We start from the raw sequence: 22,099 nt of genomic DNA, 5'->3' as shown, positions 1-22,099 counted from the left end.
TTCGGAATTTTTTTGAAGGGGTGGCAGTTTCTTTTACTTCGGTGTCGGCGTTATATAGGGCCTTGTCGGAGCTTATGGATACTAGAGAGATGTCGCAGCTTCGACGAAACTGGGGTCGTGAACTTGGCCTTGATCTTGGTGCTTCGGATATTTTGCGCGCTGTGCGTGGGGTCCCTCATCTGATCACGGGGGCGGAGTATCGTGAGTGTTATGTTCGAGTGATCTATAGGGCCTATCTTACTCAGGTCCAATTGCATAAAATGGGAGGTATTGACTCCGCTTTGTGCCTGAAATGTGGCCGAGACCCCAATACTTTTGCTCACTTTTTTTGGGATTGTTGGATTATACAGGTTTTTTGGAAGGCTATTGTTCGATACTTCCGTGGCTTATTTTTGAGCGCCGTTGTGGGTAATGTGGAGCTGTTGGTTCTTGATCTTCCTGGGGCCTTTCGTGGCCTTCCTAAAGGGGGTCCCTTTTGGTGTCGTAAGGTGTGTCTCCTTGCTCGCAAATGCATTTTGAAATCCTGGACTGTTTCCGAGCCTCCCTCTTTTTGGACCTGGAGAGCGATGGTGCATAATTTGGCCATGTGGGAGGCCCGTGAGGCCGTTGGCCACCCTCGTCGCCGTCGTTGTTTTTTGCTTGTGTGGGGAGTCTATCTGGACTCCTTAACTCCTAGAGGGCGCAGTCTCCTGTTGAATCCTCTGGCTTAGCCGTGTTGAGGCTCTTGGCACTTTCTCCTGGGATCGGACACCGCAGTTCCCTTTTTTTTTTTTTTTTTTAATTATTATTTATTTATTTATTTTATTTTATTTTTATTTTATTTTATTTTTTTTCCGGGTGGTTTTTTTTTTTTTTTTTCCGGGTTGTTGAGGGGGGAATGGATTTTTCATTGGGTCTGCCGGGGGCTACCAGAGCACGGGCCTTTGGCAATTTGGAGTTACGTCTTTTAGCTTCTGTTTGATTTTGGGGATGGGGGTGGGGTGTGTGTATGGGGGGAACGGGATGCTTGGGGGGGGAAGTTCGGGGTTGGGGGGTTGTTTCTTCTGTTATGCCTCTACAACGCACTGACTTGTGTAATACTGACTTGTGTATTCATTTCCATTGTTGTATTTATTGTTTGCTGTTTCCTATTTCTTCTAATAAAAAGATTTGAACGTAAAATAAAATCATTTTTCCTACCTTGTCTGGTGATTTCATGAGTCTCTGGTTGCACTTTCTTCTTCTGACTGTGCATACAATCTTTCTTCCCTTCTTTTAGCCTGTATGCTTCCTCTCCTCCAGACCTCATTCCTTCCCCCAACTTTTCCTTCCTCTTCCCTGCCCTTTCTTTCTCTCTTCCTCCCTTTCTTTTTTTTCTGTTTCTCTTCTTTCCTTCTGTCTCCCTGCCTGCCCTTTTTCTTTCTTTCTCCCTGCCCTCCCCCAAGCCACTGCCACTGCCATTGCCATCGGGGACCAGGACCCAAACGCCACCAATAACAGGCCCCAAGCTCTCCTGCTTCGGCCAACCAGCATTCCTCTCCCCGACGTCAATTCTGCCGTCGGGAAGAGGAAGGCTGATCAACCCAAGATCGTGATCAACCTATTGGGGGAAATGCTGCCGGGTCCTGCCTTCGCGGAAACAGAAAGTAAGCAGGACCTGGCAGGAAGAAGAACAAATGCTTCACTAACCTGTCTTCCGCATTAGCCCGTAGCGAACGCTTGCTTCAGGGCTCTCAACATGTACGTGCCGGCTTCCCTTCTCCCCCCCCCCCCCCCGGACATAACTTCCGGTTTCGGAGGGAAGAGAAGAGAAGCCGGCACGCACACGTTAGAGCCCGGAGCATAAGTTCGCTACGGGCTGAAATCTCCAAGCCGTTTTTTGGGGGTTTTTTTAATGTTCAGCAGCGGCAGATGACAGCTGGGCGGACCGCCCAGCTAAAAGGCCCTAGGGAGAACACTGGAGAGGAAGGCTGATCGGCCCGTAGATCAGGACGGCAACACGAGTCTATCACGGAGCCCAGGATGGCTCCGCGATCGACTCACGTTGCCTTCCTGAGCTACTGGTCGATTGCGATCGACGTATTGGGCACCCCTGATCTAAACAATTATTATTATAATAAAAAACCCTCCCATCCCATCCCTTCCCATTACAGAAAATACCATCCCAAAATAATAAAAATAGTGATATATTCATTTACCATCTAAAATTAATAATACCCACCCACACCCCCTCTTATCCAATATCTTACTTTGGGAAAATGTTATTATTCATTATAAAAGTCTGTTAATGGTCCCCAAATCTTCTGAAAGTTACCAAAATATCCTTTCTGTGTTGCTATTGTGCGCTTCATTTTGTAAATATGACATACAGAATTCCACCAAAAGTTGTAATTTAATCTATCATAATTTTTCCAATTGTATGTAATCTGCTGAATGGCTACTCCAGTTAATATAAATAAAAGTTTATTATTATTTGATGAAATTTGGCTCTTTGCTCTCATTGTCATGCCAAATAAAATAGTATCATATGTCAAGGCCACCGGATTCTCTAACATCCTATTTATTTGAGGCCAAATTGATTTCCAAAATAATAATATGATCTAATGTCCAAGCCTCACGATGACAGTGCCAACATCTATTAGACTTAGAGCTATCTAATTTTTGTAAACGAACAGGGGTCCAAAAAGCTCTATGCAAAAGAAAAAAACATGTTTGTCTCATAGATGCAGACACTGTACATCTCATCCTCCAAGACCAAATCCGTGGCCATTGAGACACATTAATTTGATGCTTGATCTCAATGCTCCAAATGTTTCGAAGACCAGATATTAATTTATACCACTGTGCGGCCTGGTGTCCCATGAAATCTACCTGAAAGCATAAAAATTCCAAACTATGTTGATTATTGAGTTTTCCATTCAGGGAACCCTGCTTGAATGGCCTGCTTCAATTGCAACCATCTAAAACTTTGTGACTTGTTAAGGCCAAATTTATGTTGTAATTGTGAAAACTCAAGCAGCTTACCATTAGATATTACATCTTCCAATGTATGTATTCCCGCCATCATCCAATGCTTCCAGATGATTTTAAAACCGCCAATTTTGATCTTGGGATTTAACCAAATCGTTTGATTTGTTGATTTATTTATCGGAATAGGAGTTAGATTATTTACATATCGTAAAGTTTTCCATGTATCAACAAATATTCTATGATCTTTATATAATCTTGGCATTTTGATACTAAGAACATGACCAAGTCGCAAAGGAAACATAAATCGCCAATCTAACCAAAACCAGTCTTGGATATTATCAATGGGCTCTGGGAGGACCCAATACATACCTTGACGCAAAATATAGGCCTGATGATACCTATAAAAATTAGGAAAATTTACCCCCCTCCCTAATTGGCTTTTATAAAAACACTAAAGCAATTCTAGGAGATTTACCCAGCCAAATAAATTTTGTTAGAACACTATTTAACTTTTTATAAAAAGACCCCTGGAAAAACCCGGTAACATTCCATTTGGTAACAAACCACTGGTAGAATCATCATTTTAACATTTTGTACTCTCCCCCACCAAGATAGATGTAAAGGATTCCATTGCTCACACATTTCTGTGACCCTCTGCAATAAACATTTTTCATTTAATTTCATTGAATCATCCACTGTATTTTTGATCCAAATTCCTAAATATTTTAGTCCATCTTCATTCCATATGAAAGAAAACGCATCAAATAAACCTTTTGTACAATGTACATTCAATGGAAGAACTTCTGATTTATTCCAATTTATCTTATAACCTGAAAATTTTCCAAATTTCACAATCAACTCAAGCAAGCATGGAATGGTTGTTTCTGGATTTCTCAAATAAAGCAAGATATCATCCGCATACACCGATACTTTATATTCTCTATCTGAACGCAGGATACCCTGTATCTCCTTCACCTGTTGAATAGCTAATAATAAGGGTTCCAACACAATATCAAAAAACAAAGGAGATAAGGGACAACCTTGTCTAACCCCCCTCTGCAAATTAAAACGTTCTGAAAACGTATTATTTATATATAATCTAGCTGCAGGGGAGCTATACAACGTTTTTATTATTTGTATAAATCCTGAACCTATACCAAACCAATCCATTGCCTGATACATGAAGGTCCATTCTACACGATCAAAGGCCTTCTCTGCATCTAAGGATATAGAAAAAGCCGGATCCTTCATTGCCTTTGTTAAATACAGCATATGAAACGCCAATCTAGTATTATTAGAAGAATGTCTCTGAGCAACGAATCCTGTTTGATGCACATCTATGATGAAAGGGAGAGCTTTAGCCAATCGTAAAGCTAATGTCTTACCTAAAATTTTCCCATCTACATTGATTAAAGAAATAGGTCTGTAATTTGAAACCAAAGTAGGATCTTTATTTGGCTTTGGTAAAACTATAGTTAAGGATTCCGCCATAGTGCCTGTAATACAACCTTTATGAAGTTGAGTCTGATATAAATTTAAGAGATAAGGTAATAAAGTATCTTGAAATGATTTATAAAACTCTACCGTATAACCATCCCCACCTGGAGCGGATCCAACTCTAAGGGACTTCAAAGCTGTTCCTAATTCCTTCAATGATATTGGCTCCTCTAAACTTCTTTTTATGTGCTTAGGAATTTTAGGTCCCTCTAATAATTTCAAAAACTCTAAACCATCTTTTTCTTTATCCAAATAAGTCTCAGAAGAATAAAGAAATTTTTCTATTAATTTTGATTCCAAAATTTTAATTTCTTTCTCTAAATCCGAAAACTGCTTTTTAACCTGTTTCTTGAGATGAGCCGAGTAAGAAATAATTTGACCTCTCATAGTCGCCTTGAAAGCATCCCATAAAATTTCCATAGAGATTTCACCTGTGGCATTAAGTTGTAAGTAATCTTTCATTTTTATTAGAAAATTTTCACAAAAATTTGGATCAGCAAGCAATGAATTATCAAATCTCCATACAGGTCTATTCATATCCTGATCATCAACTTTAAATTCAATCCACACCCCACCATGATCTGAAAAAACGATTGGATCTATGGCAGCCTGAGTTATTTGATGTACTAATTGATTTGAAACAAAAATGTAATCTATTCTAGAGAAAGAATTATGAACATGGGAACAAAAAGAAAATTCCCGACCATCAAAATGAAGTAGACTCCAAATATCTTTCAAGTCACAAGATTGTACAAAATTATCTAATCCTAAGGATTTTATAATTCTTCTAGGATTTTTATCCATCAGAGGATCGATGACAGCATTGAAATCCCCAGCTACTACCAAATTAGAAGCAGCCAGTGGAAGAATCAGTTGTTGTAGATTCTTAAAATATTCAGGTTGATTTGAATTAGGGGCATACACATTAAATAGCGCCAAGGTAATATTTCCCAAGCTCATTTCCACATGTACCCATCTTCCAAGAGAATCTGATGCCTTTAATTTAAATAATAATAATAATAACAGCTTATATACCGCAATACCATGAAGTTCTATGCGGTTTACAAAGATTAAGCAAAGGTACAAATTGATTGACTTTAAGAGGGGAGGAAGAAAGAGGGTTAATAGGACAGGAAATCCATTTTTGAGGAGAGAGTGATCAATAGAACAAGTTAATTGCTATAGAGGGGAGAGAGAAGAGATACTTGTCTAGATACTTTAGGAACAGGTGTGTTTTCAGATGTTTCCTAAATTCCTCATAAGTAGTGGGCGAAAGCAATTGTTCTAGGTCTTTACCCCATGATGCTGATTGGTGCGAGAGAAGATGTTCATGGTGTTTTTTCAGTTTACAACCTCTCACTGGGGGGGAAACGAAGTTAGAATGTGAGCTTCTCTTGTGTCTGTTGGCTGAGAAGACGAAAAGGTCAGTTATATATTTAGGGGCAAGTCCGTGTAGTGCTTTGAAGCAGAAGCAGGCAAATTTAAACTTTACGCGCGCCTCCATTGGCAGCCAATGCAGCTGCCGGTAGTAGGGTGTCACGTGGTCAAACTTCCTCAGCCCAAAGATCAGTTTGACCGCTGCATTTTGCATCAATTGTAAACGCTGCATGTTCTTTTGGGAAATTGCTAAATAGGCGATGTTACAGTAGTCAAGTAGACTCAGTACGAGGGATTGGACTAGGGTTCTGAATGCTGCTGTATCGAAATAAGCTTTAATGGATCTGAGTTTCCAGAGAGTGAAAAATTCCTTTCTGATCAAGGAGTCCACCTGGTCTCTCATGGTTAGGCACTGATCCAAAGTTACACCTAGTGTCTTTATGGTAGGTTGGATAGGGTAATTAAGATTATTGATACATAGTGGTAATTTGGTGTCAAGCGGATGTGGCGAAGCAACGAAGAAAGTTGTTTTTTCTGAATTAAGCTTGAGCCTAAAGGTTGTCATCCAGTGCTCCATCACGTTTATGGCTCCTGAAACTTTAGGAATAGTTTCAGAGATAGAATTAACGAATGGGTTACAGGATCCGAGGCAACATGGCTTTACAAAAGGTAAATCGTGCCAAACGAACCTGATTGAATTTTTTGATTGGGTGACCAGAGAGCTGGATCGAGGACATATGCTAGATGTAATTTACTTGGATTTCAGCAAAGCCTTTGATACAGTTCCTCATAGGAGGCTGTTGAACAAACTTGAAGGGCTGAAGTTAGGACCCAAAGTGGTGAACTGGGTCAGAAACTGGCTGTCGGACAGACGCCAGAGGGTGGTGGTTAATGGAAGTCGCTCGAAGGAAGGAAAGGTGACTAGTGGAGTCCCTCAGGGTTCGGTGCTGGGGCCAATCCTGTTCAATATGTATGTAAGTGACATTGCTGAAGGGTTAGAAGGAAAAGTGTGCCTTTTTGCAGATGATACCAAGATTTGTAACAGAGTAGACACCGAAGAGGGAGTGGAAAATATGAAAAAGGATCTGCAAAAGTTAGAGGAATGGTCTAATGCCTGGCAACTAAAATTCAATGCAAAGAAATGCAGAGTAATGCATTTGGGGATTAATAATAGGAAGGAACCGTATATGCTGGGAGGAGAGAAGCTGATATGCACGGACGGGGAGAGGGACCTTGGGGTGATAGTGTCCGAAGATCTAAAGGCGAAAAAACAGTGTGACAAGGCAGTGGCTGCTGCCAGAAAGATTCTGGGCTGTATAAAGAGAGGCGTAGTCAGTAGAAGGAAGAAGGTGTTGATGCCCCTGTACAGGTCATTGGTGAGGCCCCACTTGGAGTATTGCGTATCTGGCGAAAGATGTAAGAAGACTTGAGGCGGTCCAGAGGAGGGCGACGAAAATGATAGGAGGCTTGCGCCAGAAGACGTATGAGGAGAGACTGGAAGCCCTGAATATGTATACCCTAGAGGAAAGGAGAGACAGGGGAGATATGATTCAGACGTTCAAATACTTAAAGGGTATTAACGTAGAACAAAATCTTTTCCAGAGAAAGGAAAATGGTAAAACCAGAGGACATAATTTGAGGTTGAGGGGTGGTAGATTCAGGGGCAATGCTAGGAAATTCTACTTTACGGAGAGGGTGGTGGATGCCTGGAATGCGCTCCCAAGAGAGGTGGTGGAGAGAAAACTGTGACTGAGTTCAAAGAAGTGTGGGATGAACACAGAAGATTTAGAATCAGAAAATAATATTAAAGATTGAACTAGGCCAGTTACTGGGCAGACTTGTACGGTCTGTGTCTGTGTATGGCCGTTTGGAGGAGGATGGGCAGGGGAGGGCTTCAATGGCTGGGAGGGTATAGATGGGCTGGAGTAAGTCTTAACAGAGATTTCGGCAGTTGGAACCCAAGCACAGTACCGGGTAAAGCTTTGGATTCTTGCCCAGAAATAGCTAAGAAGAAAAAAAAAAAATTTAAATTGAATCAGGTTGGGCAGACTGGATGGACCATTCGGGTCTTTATCTGCCGTCATCTACTATGTTACTATGTTACTATGAATGGGATGATGATCGTAAAATCATCTGCATAAGTAAATAGTTTTATCCCTAACTGGGTTAGCTGCGTGCCTAGTGAGGACATGTAGACATTGAAGAGCAATGGAGATAGCGGAGACCCTTATGGCACACCGGATGGATTGCTCCAGGTATCTGAAAGTTCATAATTAAAACGTACTTGATAAGTGCGGGACATAAGGAAGCCACAGAACCAATTCAGCACCTCGTCCCTGATACCAATGGTGTCTAGGCATTGCAGCAGTTTCCCGTGGTCTACTAGATCAAACGCAGAACTCATATCGAATTGCATAACCAGGGCATTAAGGCCCTTACTAAACAGTAGGCGCAGATTGTCTAAAATAGCCGCAATTACTGTCTCAGTACTGAATAACGGTCTAAAACCAGATTGAGTTTCATGTAGGAGAGAGAACTGATCCAGATAATCCATCAGTTGGATGTGTACCAATCCCTCCATAATTTTTACAATAAACGGAATGGATGCTACTGGTCTGTAGTTGGATAGTATAGCTGAAGCATTTTTTATTCACCAAAATAGCAACCCCAGCCTTCTTCCCTACAACTGATGAAAAAAAACAATGTTTAACCCAACCACCCTCCAGCTTTTTAGACTCTATATTAGACATGTGAGTCTCTTGTATGTAACAAATATCTGCATTCTGTTGTTTTAAAAATAACAATGCTTTTTTCCTTTTTATCGGATGATCCATTAGATCCATTAGATGATATCATAACTTTTTTTTTGTTTTATCAAAAATCAGACTATGAATATATTGTAACAAATCATTTTCCCAAAAAATAAGATATACTAGAAACCCCCACCCTTCATTATATACCCCCTCCCTTCCCCTCCCACCCATCCCCAAAATAAATATGAAAACTTGGAAACGCAAGTGAGATCAGGTATAAAATAACTCCTCACAAGCTATTATCTTAGTTTTAAACAGCTACTACCAAATTTATATATGATATGAAATGGAATCACCCATAAAACCTAACAAATAAATTGAAATCCCCTCCCCCATCTCTTTATTATTTAGTAAAGTATCAATGTATGTAATAAGTAAAAGAATATCATTATCCGAACAGAAAAAGCCAATTTAATCTATAAACCAATTCCCATTCCATATATATTTATAGTCCTATAATAAACTATAAAGATTATACCTGAATTATTCATATCATAAGAATAGTGAAACCCATTTGAAATCAATTTGATTGAATTCTATCATACAATAGGCCTACTTCTACTCTTATACTAAAACTATATCACAGACTCTATGAAACACTCAATATTTCATATCAGTCAATTAATTGAATATAACAAAATAACATCCAAATAGATATCATTATATGATTATTTTATATATTATGTAATCTTAAGAATCAGACTATATAAAAAATTAAACAACCCAATGAATAGTAGAAAATATGTAAAATGACATAGAGCGCCACATTTTGCTGTAAAATTTCATAGTGTTTCATAGTGTTACAAGGGTTAAAAAGATTAAAAATCATAATATCATATAAATATCATTCTCAGCAAATATAATCTTAAATATTAAAAAGTTAATGCCAGTATTTAAAGTAAAGCAAAGTGTTAATAAATCCAGAATTTACTCATACCTTTACGAACTCCACCAAATTATATATAGCAGTGAACCATACATACAACCAAACCTAGATTACCCAAATCAACCATTTCCCTACATTAACATATAATTAAAATCAAAATGAGTGTAAATTTATCTCCATTTCTGCGCCTATTTCTATAATATACAGGAATCAATACAGCTCCAAATTTTATGAGCACTTGAAAACCTCCCAGAGTATAATATACCCTACCATTATATTTAAAACAATATTAGATGTTAGCTGCAAACTACTCAGAGAGACATATAAACAACTACTTGATGACTGTACAGTTATCAATGAGGTATCAAACATTTTAATCTGTTTAACTACTCTAGATCCATTTAATAAAGTAACTACTTTACATGTAGTGTACATTAAGTATTAGTTCACCAATCTCTAATATAGCAGCCCTAGTGAGGTAACTCCTATAATTAGGATCACAAATGGCCATCATGTTTTTGCCTCAAATGTCTGTAGTATGAGCCCCAGTATAGTGAAGGCATATTACTGCTGAATACCACTATTAGTAAATGGGGCAAAACCAGGCATCCATGAAGATTTTACCAGCTACAACCACACACTAACCAAAAGGAAACATATAATCATCTACATTAATTCTCATATAGAAACCGATCCTTCGCTTAGATGAAAAACTGAAAATATAACTCCTTGTATCGATCCATCCCCAAAACCCTCTTACCAACAAACATTAAACTCTTTGTATGCGGTAAATATTGTTTTTATATCTGGTGTCTATACACATTGAACAAAAAAGAAAGAAAAAACTCAAGTTTAGAATTCAATATGTTGAAGTTGGAATTTCCGGGTCAATTCTTTCCAGAAGACACGTCTCTGTTCACTGGTGTTCACGTCTCTATTCAATATACGTCAGAATTAACCAATCAGATTTCCTTCCGTGTATGTTCATTGGTTGAGCCTGGAGACATCGTAGTACCAATCAAAAAGTATCAATCCCATTCAAGTGACTATGAAAATGCCGACTGTACTATCTCGCAAGAGTTTAAGTCTAAGTCTTTATTTCTTCAAGTGGACCCAACCAACTCACAGCTTGCCGTGCAGAAGCGTGTAGTCCATATTCCCCGGAAAATTTCTTTGTCACTGACAACACTAGAATTTATTCAAACCAGAGTTCTTTTCTCGTGCCATGTTTATTCCGTTACTTTTCAAAGAAAGTAAAAATTCCAAAAGACACCAACAGTTTCTATTTCTTATATTCCAATTTGTAAGTTTTGAATTAGTGATTGTATATAAATTATAATAAAGATATAATAAAGTGTAAAATGTAAAAATTCCATTTGAGATTTTGATTAAGAAGACATTGGCTGTTCACAATGCTCCAAGTAATCCTGCAGTTTTATAGGATCAGTAAAATTTTGGGTTCTGTTAGCCAAAGTGACTTTCATGACCGCCGGGTATAGCAGCCCATATCTAGCACCCAGCGCTCTCAACTGTGGGCGCAGAGCTAACATTTGCTTCCTTTTAAAAGCTGTTTCTTTAGCGAAGTCAGGCACAATATGTATTCTCGCATCCTGACACTTTAGATTTCGATTTTTCTTTGGCAAGTTGGCAAATTTCCACCACATGCTGGTAGCGCAAAAGTTTAAAAATCAAAGTTCTTAGACCTTTCTGACAGTGCACTCTTTGTGCCGGTATCCTGTGTGCTATCTCAATCTCAAGGGGCACTTTTGACTTGATTGGCAAAACTTTAGGCAGAAATTGCTCCAGGAAAGAGATAGGGTCATTCTTTTCCACTCCTTCCGGCATCCCAATGATCCGCAAATTATTTCTCCTCTCACGGTTCAAACAATCTTCAAGGTCTCGTTTGACTACTTCCATTTCCTTCCAAACCGTTTTACTCTGCTTCATTTCAATATGCACTTGTTCTGTTCTTTCTTCCAAAAGAGATATTTTATTATCAGCCAGATCTACTCGTTTAGTGAGAATTACAACATCATCAATCAACTTTTGTAATTTTTTAGAGATTTCCAAAACAATCTCTTTGATCTGCCGCAGTTCAGTCATTATGTCAGGGTTTTCCTCTGCTGGCAACGGAACTTTAGATGGAGTTGCCGGTTCTGGCTTTGACCGTTTGTTACTTCCCATGCCTGACCCTCCAGCACTCAAATCACTCTTGTTCTGCTTTCCAGATGCCATTTTCCAATGATATTAGATATATCTTACCAATTCAAAGTTTTGGTAGCTTTATTTTTTTTCTTTTTTAAAATCTTTATTCATTTTCAAATCAAAACAACAAGTGCACAGAAATACATCATACAAGTAATTCCAATATAGCACTATATTATCTAACACATAAAATCTAATAGTGTAATAACCCCTACCCACCCACCCACCCTTCATCACATTTTCAACTAAAATAGAATATACACATGTTATATAACATATTATAACATATCTTATAAAATTATTCCCCAACTCCACCCTCTCCTTTGAGGGTGCTAAATAGAGAATGACACGGGGAGCGATCCCCGCAGGCAGCTGCGGCGTGGCTGCGGTTTGGGTGCGGGTTATGGAGTCTCCAAGGCCAAATCGCCGCAGACACGGGGACAAAAGTTTTCACCGCCCGCAAAAACGGTGAAAAGATTTGTCCCCGCAGGCCAATGTACCCCCTTCTAGGAACCGCTATTTACCTGTGTTTCACCGTGTTCCTCATTTGTCAGATCAACCCTTCCTGCCAATAGAACCCGCCCCTCCCCCCGACGATCGCCGGCAGGAAGGTGCTCAGCCCTTCATGCCGACAGAACCAGCCCTCCCCAACGATCACGGCAGGAGGGTACCCATCCCCTCCTGCCTACCCCAACAGCCCCCCCGACGATCGCAGCAGGAGGATATCCAACCCCTCCTGCCAGCTCCCCAACAGCCCCCCTATGATCACTGGTAGGAGGGTGCCCAACCCCTCCTGCCGGCCCCCCCAACGACCCCCTATATCGCCAATAGGAGGGTGCCCAACCCCTCCTGCCGGACCCTCCCCCAACAAACCCCGCCATCCCGAAACACCACCCTTAGTCTTACTTTCCAAGTTGGACCGGACAGCTCCTCGCTCGTCTGGCCAGCAGGCCTGCCTCCGTCCAAATGAGGCGGGCCCGCCCCTCCCCTCCCCTGCCTAACCCACAGGATCCTAGGGCCTGATTGGCCCAAGCACCTAAGGCCCCTCCTATAGCGGGAGTGGCTTTAGGTGCCTAGACCAATCAGGCCCTAGGATCCTGTGGGTTGGGCAGGGTAGGGGCAGGCCCGCCTCATTTGGACGGAGGCAAGCCTGCTGGCCATACGTGTGAGGAGCCGTCCGGTCCAACTTGGAAAGTAAGACTAAGGGGGTTCCGGGGTGGGAGGGTTCGTGGGGGGGGGGTCCAGCAGGAGGGGTTGGGTGCCCTCCTGCCGTGACCGCTGGGGGGAGGGGAGACTTGCAGGCGTAGCCGCGGTCACTATGCTAATCACGGCAGGGAGATCTTTGCCGTGATTAGGTACAGCTGGTTCTTTTTTTTTAATCAGAGTGCAAAGCCAATAAGATTATTTTATTTCCAACCCCTTCGCATGTAAGATTGTGTAGTTTTATGTCTGTGCATTGCTAGCCCCAGGGGTGGTGGAAGATTAGTGATTGAAAAATTGTATGAAAAATAACTATTTTAAATTTAGTGATAAAAATGTGTCAGTTTTGAGAATTTATATCAGTCTATTTTTCTATAGTTGTTTCAGAGGTTGTTTAATTTTGTGGTTACCTTAATGAATTAATATTATATACAGTAGTGTACATGATAAATGAATTACAATTAGTACTATTTACTATTATGATGGGGATGGGGGTCAAGGATGTCCCCGTGTCATTCTCTATTTTCCATCTTCCATTTTCTCCACGATTGGTAGTAGTACATATTGATTATCATATGGTTTGTTTGTTTTTTATTTTTATTTTTTTGGTGCTGCCAGCATGTATATCAACTGTGGAAGAAAGGAGAACTAGACTGAATCCAGAGATTGTGGATGATTTGTTGTTCATCCACGGGTTAAAAAATAAGGACAATTAAAAGTACATGTCGTGTTTGTTTTTGTATAGTTATTAACTAATATTTAACTAAGTTTTAAAGTTTTAAAGAATGTTTCCTTTATACGTAAATAAAGAAAAGTATATAAAATCGTACCCGTTTGAGGCTTTTATGTATGCAGCGGTGACGGTGACGGGGCGGTGAATGGGGTTGCAGTGGCGGTGACGGGGCGGTGAATGGGGTGGCAGTGGCGGTGACGGGGCGGTGAAGGGAATGGCGGTGACGGGGCGGTGCAGAGGATGGTGAGACGGGGACAGGGCGGTGACGGGGACAAATTTTTTCACCGTGTCATTCTCTAGTGCTAAATACAGCTAAGAAAGAAAAGAAAAGAAACTGATGACTATTCATAGCAATACTTTGGTAGCTTAATTTTAATAATTAGAGCTTGTTAACACGGAGCTAATAGTTCACCCGACCATTTGGTTACGTGTCCAAGCCACGCCCCACTTAGTGGGAAATCTAATTGTTGTCCTTCTATACAAAAAAATACTCCGATATATTTAACGCTTCATGTTGTGACATTACTGGGGGTAATATTCAGCTGGCAGTGGCCATTGTTTTTTTTAAACACTGACCACAGCCAGTTAAATTAGCACTAGATTAGATATTCAGAGCTGAGCCATATGCCGACACCAGCAATGAATATCTGGTGATTTCAATGGTGCAGGCCACTGGAGCTTATGCGAGTTCCAGCCAATATTCAGTTGGATCCCGCATAAGACAGTTATGGGTCCCAGCTAAATATTGGCCAGGGCCTGCATAACTATAAATAGCTGACTGGAGTCCTCTCCTGACCCCCAAAACACCCACCCCCAGCTTGCAAGATTAAGAATCCCTTTCACACTGGAACATCACCCAACACACACCCTCAGGTTTGGAAAGGGCCCCCAGGCTTACCTCTTTTCCATGATGGTCCAATGGGGGCAATGGGGACAGAAACAAAGTCTTCTGAGGAGCTACAGGAGCAAAGGTGGTCCAAGGAAGGAAGAACAAAAGATGATATACAAACAAGTTTTATTGAAGAAGGATCCAACTTGGCCAAGTTTCAGCAACTGCCTGCATCAGGAGTTATCAAATTCTTCAATAAAATGTTATAGTCAAGTGAATAAGAAAGCAGCTCTAACAGTTATGAGTAAGAGTGTTTTTATTTTGCCAGAGGAGCTTTTCTTAAGAATCTGATAGCCCCTGATGCAGGCAGTTGCTGAAACTTGGCTAGGTTGGATCCTTCTTCAATAAACTTGTTTGTATATCATCATTTGTTCCTCCTTCCTTGGACCACCTTTACTCTTGTTTACCTATTGGTTCTACAGAGGTTATACTCCTGTCTTTTGTGCTGTTCAGGAGCAAGCCTAAATGTTAGCAAATAATTTTTAAAATACCCACATATATTGAAATTCTGCCTATGTTCTATACAAACTCTTTCCTCCAAACATGCTTACTCTATAGTCATGTGTGAGTACAAACCCAGTAATTTTAGAATTTTATACATGCATGAAAAGTTTATAAAATTACCTCCCACGTTTCCCTAGAAATTCAGCTTTTTTTGATACTGTGTAGATACAACAAGAAACCTAGTGAAAACTATGAACACCCAGAAGATGTGATGGCCATCAAAGAGGCAAAGGAGAAGATTGGTGACTTTAGACTGAAAACTGCTGCTGACTATACTGTTCCAGAGCACCTGCGAATAAATGCAGAAAAGAAAAGGGGCCAACTTGCTATGCTGGAAGGACAGGTATAATATAGTAGTGTAGTGGTTCTCAACCTAGTTGTCAACCCCAGTTATAGATATCCTGCAAATCAGGCTGAGAACCATTGTATTAGAATACTGTACATAAGAACATAAGAACATAAAAAATGCCTCCGCTGGGTCAGACCCGAGGTCCATCGCGCCCAGCAGTCCGCTCACGCGGCGGCCCAACAGGTCCAGGACCTGTGCAGTAAATTTCTATCTATACCCCTCTATCCCCTTTTCCAGCAGGAATTTGTCCAAACCTTTCTTAAACCCCAGTACTGTACTCTGCCCTATAACTTCCTCTGGAATTGTATTCCAGGTGTCCACCACACGTTGTGTAAAGAAGAACTTCCTAGCATTAGTTTTGAATTTGCCTCCTTTCAACTTTTCCGAATACCCTCTTGTTTTTTTATTTTCTGAAAGTTTGAAGAATCTGTCCCTCTCTACTCTCTCTATGCCCTTCATGATCTTGTAAGTCTCTATCATATCCCCTCTTAATCTTCTCTTTTCTAGGGAAAAGAGTCCCAGTTTTTCCAATCTCTCAGCGTATGAAAGGCTTTCCATCCCCTTAATCAGTCGTGTCGCTCTCCTCTGAACTCTCTCGAGCAATGCCATATCCTTCTTAAGGTACGGTGACCAATACTGGACGCAGTACTCAAGATGTGGACGCACCATTGCCCGATACAGCGGCAGGATAACTTCTTTCGTTCTGGTTGTAATACCTTTCTTGATTATACCTAGCATTCTATTCGCTCTCTTAGCGGCAGCTGCGCACTGTGCTGTCGGCTTCATTGTCATGTCCACCATCACCCCCAAGTCCCTTTCTTGGGTACTCTCATTCAAAAACATCCCTCCCATCGCATAATTATACTTTGAGTTTTTGCTTCCCACATGCAATACTTTACACTTCCCAACATTGAATTTCATCTGCCATCTCTCTGCCCATTCCCCTAGTTTGTCCAAGTCTCTTTGCAATTCTTCGCAGTCCTCCTTTGTCCGAGCTCTACTAAATAGTTTGATGTCGTCCGCAAATTTTATTATCTCACACTTCGTCCCTGTTTCTAGATCATTTATGAATATGTTAAAAAGCAGTGGCCCGAGCACCGAGCCCTGCGGAACACCACTCGTGACCTTTCTCCAGTCTGAGTAGTGGCCCTTCACCCCTACCCTCTGTTTCCTACCTTCTAACCAGTTTCTGATCCATCTATGCACGTCTCCGTCCACCCCATGGTTCTTCAGTTTCCAGAGTAGACGTTCATGAGGCACCTTGTCAAAGGCTTTCTGGAAATCTAGGTATATGATGTCTATGGGGTCTCCTCTGTCCATTTGTTTGTTAATTCCTTTGAAGAAGTGCAGTAAGTTAGTCAGGCACGATCTTCCCCTGCAGAAACCATGTTGGCTGGTTTTCAGAAGTTCGTTTCTTTCAAAATGTTCATCGATGTTTTCTTTTATCAGTGCTTCCACCATTTTCCCCGGAACCAAGGTCAGACTCACCGGTCTGTAGTTTCCCGGGTCCCCTCTTGATCCCTTTTTAAAGATGGGCGTAACGTTGGCTATCTTCCAATCCTCTGGAATCACACCTGTTTTCAGAGATAGGTTGCAAATTTGCTGCAGTGGTTCCGCTATTTCCTCCTTTAGTTCCTTCAGAACCCTTGGATGGATTCCATCCGGACCCGGCGATTTGTCAGTTTTTAGTTTTTCTATCTGCCTGCGCACCTCATCAAGGCTCACTTCCATGGATGTTAACTTTTGTGCTTGATTTCCCTTGAAGATTTGTTCAGGTTCCGGTATGTTGGTTGTGTCTTCGCTTGTAAATACCGATGAAAAGAACATGTTAAGTCTTTCTGCGACCTCTTTCTCTTCCTTCACCACTCCCTTCCGGTCTCCGTCGTCCAGTGGTCCCACCTCCTCCCTTGCCGGCTGTTTCCCTTTAATATATCTAAAGAACGGCTTGAAATTTCATGCTTCCCTGGCTAGCCTCTCTTCATACTCTTTTTTGGCTTTTCGAACCACACGGTGACATTCTTTTTGATACTTTCTGTGATCTTTCCAGTTTCCCTCAGATTTGTCCTTCTTCCATTTTCTGAATGAGTTTTTCTTATTGCCTATCGCTTCCTTCACTATTTTAGTTATCCACGCCGGGTCTTTTGTTCGACTCTTGTTGCACCCTTTTCTGAATTTGGGGATATACAGATTTTGCGCCTCGCTCACTGTATTCTTGAAAAAGGACCAGGCATGTTCTACCGTATGCCATTTTTTGGAAGTGTTCCTAAGTTTCTTCTTTACCATTCCTCTCATTGCTTCGTAGTTTCCCTTCCTGAAGTTAAAAGTTGTCGCTATGGTTCTCTTTCCTTTCAGTATTCCTATTTCCACCTTGAACTTGATCATATTATGATCGCTGTTTCCCAACGGTCCCACTACTTCCACTTCCTTTGCAGGTCCCCTTAGCCCATTTAGGATTAGATCCAGAGTGGCATTTCCTCTCGTCGGTTCTCTAACAAGCTGCTCCATGAAGCAATCTTGTACAGCCTCCAGAAAGTCTGCCTCCCTAGCGCATCTTGAGCTTCCAAGACTCCAGACAAGGTTCTCCTTGTGCAGACCAGCAACAGAACATTACGAGTTAATTGTCCTGATTTAAATTAGCATTTGTTTGTCTGTCTGTTCAATCAATGTGTACAGGACAATAGTTTACTACTGTACTCTTCCCTATCCTCTATAATAAAATCCTAAGCGCGCATGCGCACTTAGGATGGCGTGTTCCCTGACAGTGTGATGTGTTCCACTGTGCCGAATTCCATTTTCAAACACGGAGACAGGGAACATGCCAGCGATTCCCCCCTCCCGCCCTCACTCAACCAAACTGCTACCGCTCCTCTTCAAAGCAGCCTGCTGAGGATCGCAGGACGCTCTCCACCTCAATAGCACTTTCCCTCTGACTCGATCCCATGCATCAGAGGGAATGTGCTACCGAGGTGGAGAGCGGTCTGCGAGGTTCACTACTGCTGGCCGGCAGTCCTTAGCAGGCTGCTTTGAAGAGGAGCAGCAGCAGCAGTTCATGCTGGTGGGCCAGAAGAGGGAGCAAAACAAGCAGGCAGGAGACCAGGGCGAGAGGGAAAGGGGGCTGCTCTGGGGAGAGGGGTGTGCTGGGGGCCAAAAAGCAATCATGCTTTGATCTAGGAAGGGGGGAACAGAAGGGGGCCACGGAGCAGGCAGGCATGGCACAACAGGGGGCCAGGGGGTGAGGGAAAGGGGGCTGCTTTGAGACTTCTGAGGGGCAGACAGCAATCATGCTTTGCTCTGGGAAAGGAAAGGAAGACAGACAGACAGACAGCGTCCAAGGAGAGAGAGACAAAGAAAAAAAGTCAGACAGACAACGTCCAAGGAGAGAGACAAATAAAAAAAAGACAGACAGACAGCGGCCAAGAAGAGAGAGAGAAAGAAAGACAGACACACACATCTATTCTAGCATCCGTTAATGTAACAAGCTTAATAATAATAATAATAATAATAACTTTATTCTTTTATACCGCCATTACCAGAAGTTCTAGGCGGTTAAAGACTGGTCACACATAAAATTCTATTTACAGTGGATTTTGTTTCCTGCAGAACATTGATCCTTTTTGACTCCATGCCCTTTCAAACATACCCAGGCCTGGTTTCTGTCTCCTTCCTTTCCATCTCTCCCTACCACCACCCCCACCCCATGCTCTAGTATCTCCTTTCCTCTCCTTCTTTTCTTTTTTTTTTTTTAATTTTTATTCATTTTCATATCTTACAACAAGTGTATAATATTCAATCAGAGATTCAATCAATATTCTTACAAATCACTTGACATTCTTATATATTATTATCAAAAGCATAAAAAAGAAACCCTCCCTCACCATCCCTTCCATTAGGAATCAACCAATTAAAACATATATCATACATCCCAATCCCACACTAATTATATTCTTATATAATAAAAAGGTGTTTAAAGTGTCTAATCGTTAGAATATGTAATCAATGGCCCCCAAATCTTTTTAAAAGTGTTATAATTTCCTTGCTGTATAGCAAGCACTCCCTCCATTTTATAAATATGACAAACTGAATTCCACCAAAAGGTATAATTAAGTTAGTATAAGCCTTCCAATTTCCAGTAATATGTTGAATGGCAACCCCCTTCAGTATTAGCAAAAGTTTATTGTTATTTGCTGAGATTTGACTCTTTAATCTCATAGATGTACCAAATAAAATAGTATCATAGGATAGAGCAACATGATTTTCTAACAGTGAATTAATTTGGGACCAAATTAACCTCCAAAAGGCATTTATATAGGGACAGAAAAAAAGTAAATAATCTTTTCTATCTCTCCTTCTCCCTCCATGTTCTATCATCTCTCTCCTCCCCTCCCCCATGGTCTGGCATCTCTCTCTCCTCTCTCTTTCCTTGACTTCCTTCTCCCTCCCCTCCCCCAATTTGTCAGCCTTCTCCCTTATCCCTCCCTCTACCAAATTGGGTGCAGCATTTATCTCTCTCCTCCCCCCCCTCTACCTGGATGGCTACCTCTATCTCTTACTTTTCTCCTCCTTGCAGGTTGCCACTGGCACTCTATGCACTGCCAGCAGCATCATTCAGCTGAACACACTGCGTTTGGCAGCCCTGGAAGTTTTCCCGCTGCTTCAACCTTTTGGCCCCGTAGAGGCAGGACACTGCAGAGGGAAAGTTTCCATGCCACCGAAGGTAGTGTGTTTAGCTTACTGACACTGCTGGTGTCCCAAAGATTGCAGGCTGCTGTATGGGGAAGGAACTGGAACACCCTTATGATCTGTACCCAAGGCAGACTGCCCACACTGCCCCGCCTTTGGTATGCCACTGTTCCAGGTCCATCTGTTACACAGTTCAAAGGTCCTGTCAAGATGTAGCCTCCGCAGTGCTGGCATTGGTTTCCAACCTAGTCAGGCTTACATATGCACTGACCACTGACGGGGGTCCATGCTCTGTTTATACACTGCTTCTCACACTCCTTCATGGCTGCAGAGAGCTGAAATAGAAGAAGTGCAGTGTCAGGCCCTGGGGCAGTCTCCAGTTGTCTCTGGTCACAGACATCCTACCCTATCCTCTCTGCTGCCTAGGTTGCTACCTTTTCATTGGAGGACAGCAATTAGACAGAAACTGCAACTGTGCGCTGAATGCTCTGCACTGCTCCAATGCTCATAGGAATTCTATGAGTTTCAGAGCAGCGCAGAGCATTCAATGTGCTGGCCGGCACTAAAAACCTCTTGCACAGTTTTGTAAATGGAGGGTTAAATTTATGTTTTGCTAAATTATATTTTAACTTTCTGTTGTAATATGCTGTGAATGATCTGTGATGGAATAGTAGAATGCAAGTTCCTAGAAATAACTAAATTTTGCTCAATTTATCTTTACAGATCCATATGCAGAAAGAAATAATGAATAGGAAGATCATAGTACTGAGAGACTTTAAAGTGTCAACCATAGAAGAAATCAAACGCCTAGTGCAGGAAGTGAAAAAAATCCAGTCAACACTGGATGTGATCAAGCACCTTCCCATTCCCACAATCCCTTATATGCTACCCGAAGAGATGCCTGAAAAGAAATTCCAGTATGAAAATGAAACTCTGTTTAAGTTTAAGCTGGAACAAGAGCTCAAGTTAAAAGCACAGAGTTCTTCAGAGAAACAAGATGGATTTGGGGGCTTTGGGGGCTTCTCTGGGTACCCTCTTGCTCAGAAACTAGCAGATAGGCGGTCCAGGATATCTTTACGTTCAGTGTCTGTAATAAGACAATTCTCAAAGAGATCATATACTGAGGAAACACCACAAATTGAGGAAGACAGCATGATGAGCACAGAGTTAGAAGTGGAAATTCAGAAAATAGAAGAAATTAAAAACTTGTACATGCAGAAATGTTTCATAAACAAGGTGAGATGGAGAAAGTAAGAAGAGGTGGTCAGGATAGGATGTCATTTTCTGTTGAACAGTTCTGCTGAATGGTATACCTAATCTGACCCACTGAAATACTGTATATGAGTGGGTACACATTTCAGTAATGAATATTTTTATCCAATATGAAGAAACCAATGTTTTATTTACATCATTCTCCCCCTCCCCCAGTAACATCTTCCTGTTTTTCTGAGCTGTCGGTTCAATCAGATCTTGCTCCAACTGGAGATACAGAACCATAAAACTTCATGTACTGTTTATTTTGTTCATTTTTTGACAGATAAACTGTATTTTCATAAACTGTATTTTCAAAACAGAATTACATTACATCTTTAAGTATAAGGAAGAGTGAGCAGGCACCATAGCAGTTTCTGAAAATACACATGCACCTTGAGCTCCACTTATAGGTGTCACTGTTGTGGCATAGCCCTTACTGCTCTATAGGAGTTATGAACTATAGAATTGCTTTAACATAGTCATATGCATTTAGGTTCAGATTTTTATTTTATTTTTTTGCAATGGTTACTGTTCCAAGTGTTTTAAAGACAAGAAGTAGTTGGCATTGATGCCCTTCCTGGTCAACAGTGCATATCACTTACAATTGCCTCTGCAGAATACAAGGAGAGTAAAATTTGAAAAAAGACAAATAATTGTACCTTATTTGTTTAGCTGATCTGCTATTATAATGCTAAATGCTGTATATTTATTTACAGAGGTTGATATTCAAAGCAATTTAAATGACTGGAAATGACTCCTGGCC

General features: G+C 41.2%; 1 protein-coding gene across 2 annotated transcripts in view; it reads left to right on the top strand.

Annotated features, from left to right (window-relative positions):
• CFAP44 (cilia and flagella associated protein 44) overlaps window positions 1–22,099 on the top strand; it is a 553,092-nt gene that overhangs the window by 363,437 nt on the left and 167,556 nt on the right. For both annotated transcript variants that reach the window (XM_033943382.1, XM_033943381.1), the window contains 2 exons: window positions 15,219–15,396; window positions 20,806–21,318. In XM_033943382.1, the coding sequence (XP_033799273.1) occupies window positions 15,219–15,396; window positions 20,806–21,318 (691 nt within the window). The remainder of the gene's footprint in view (window positions 1–15,218; window positions 15,397–20,805; window positions 21,319–22,099) is intronic.

This window comes from Geotrypetes seraphini, chromosome 4, assembly GCF_902459505.1.
Source record: "Geotrypetes seraphini chromosome 4, aGeoSer1.1, whole genome shotgun sequence".
NCBI lineage: Eukaryota > Metazoa > Chordata > Amphibia > Gymnophiona > Dermophiidae > Geotrypetes > Geotrypetes seraphini.
Note: the sequence above shows the minus strand (reverse complement) of the source record. Positions and strands in the feature narration are given on the sequence as shown.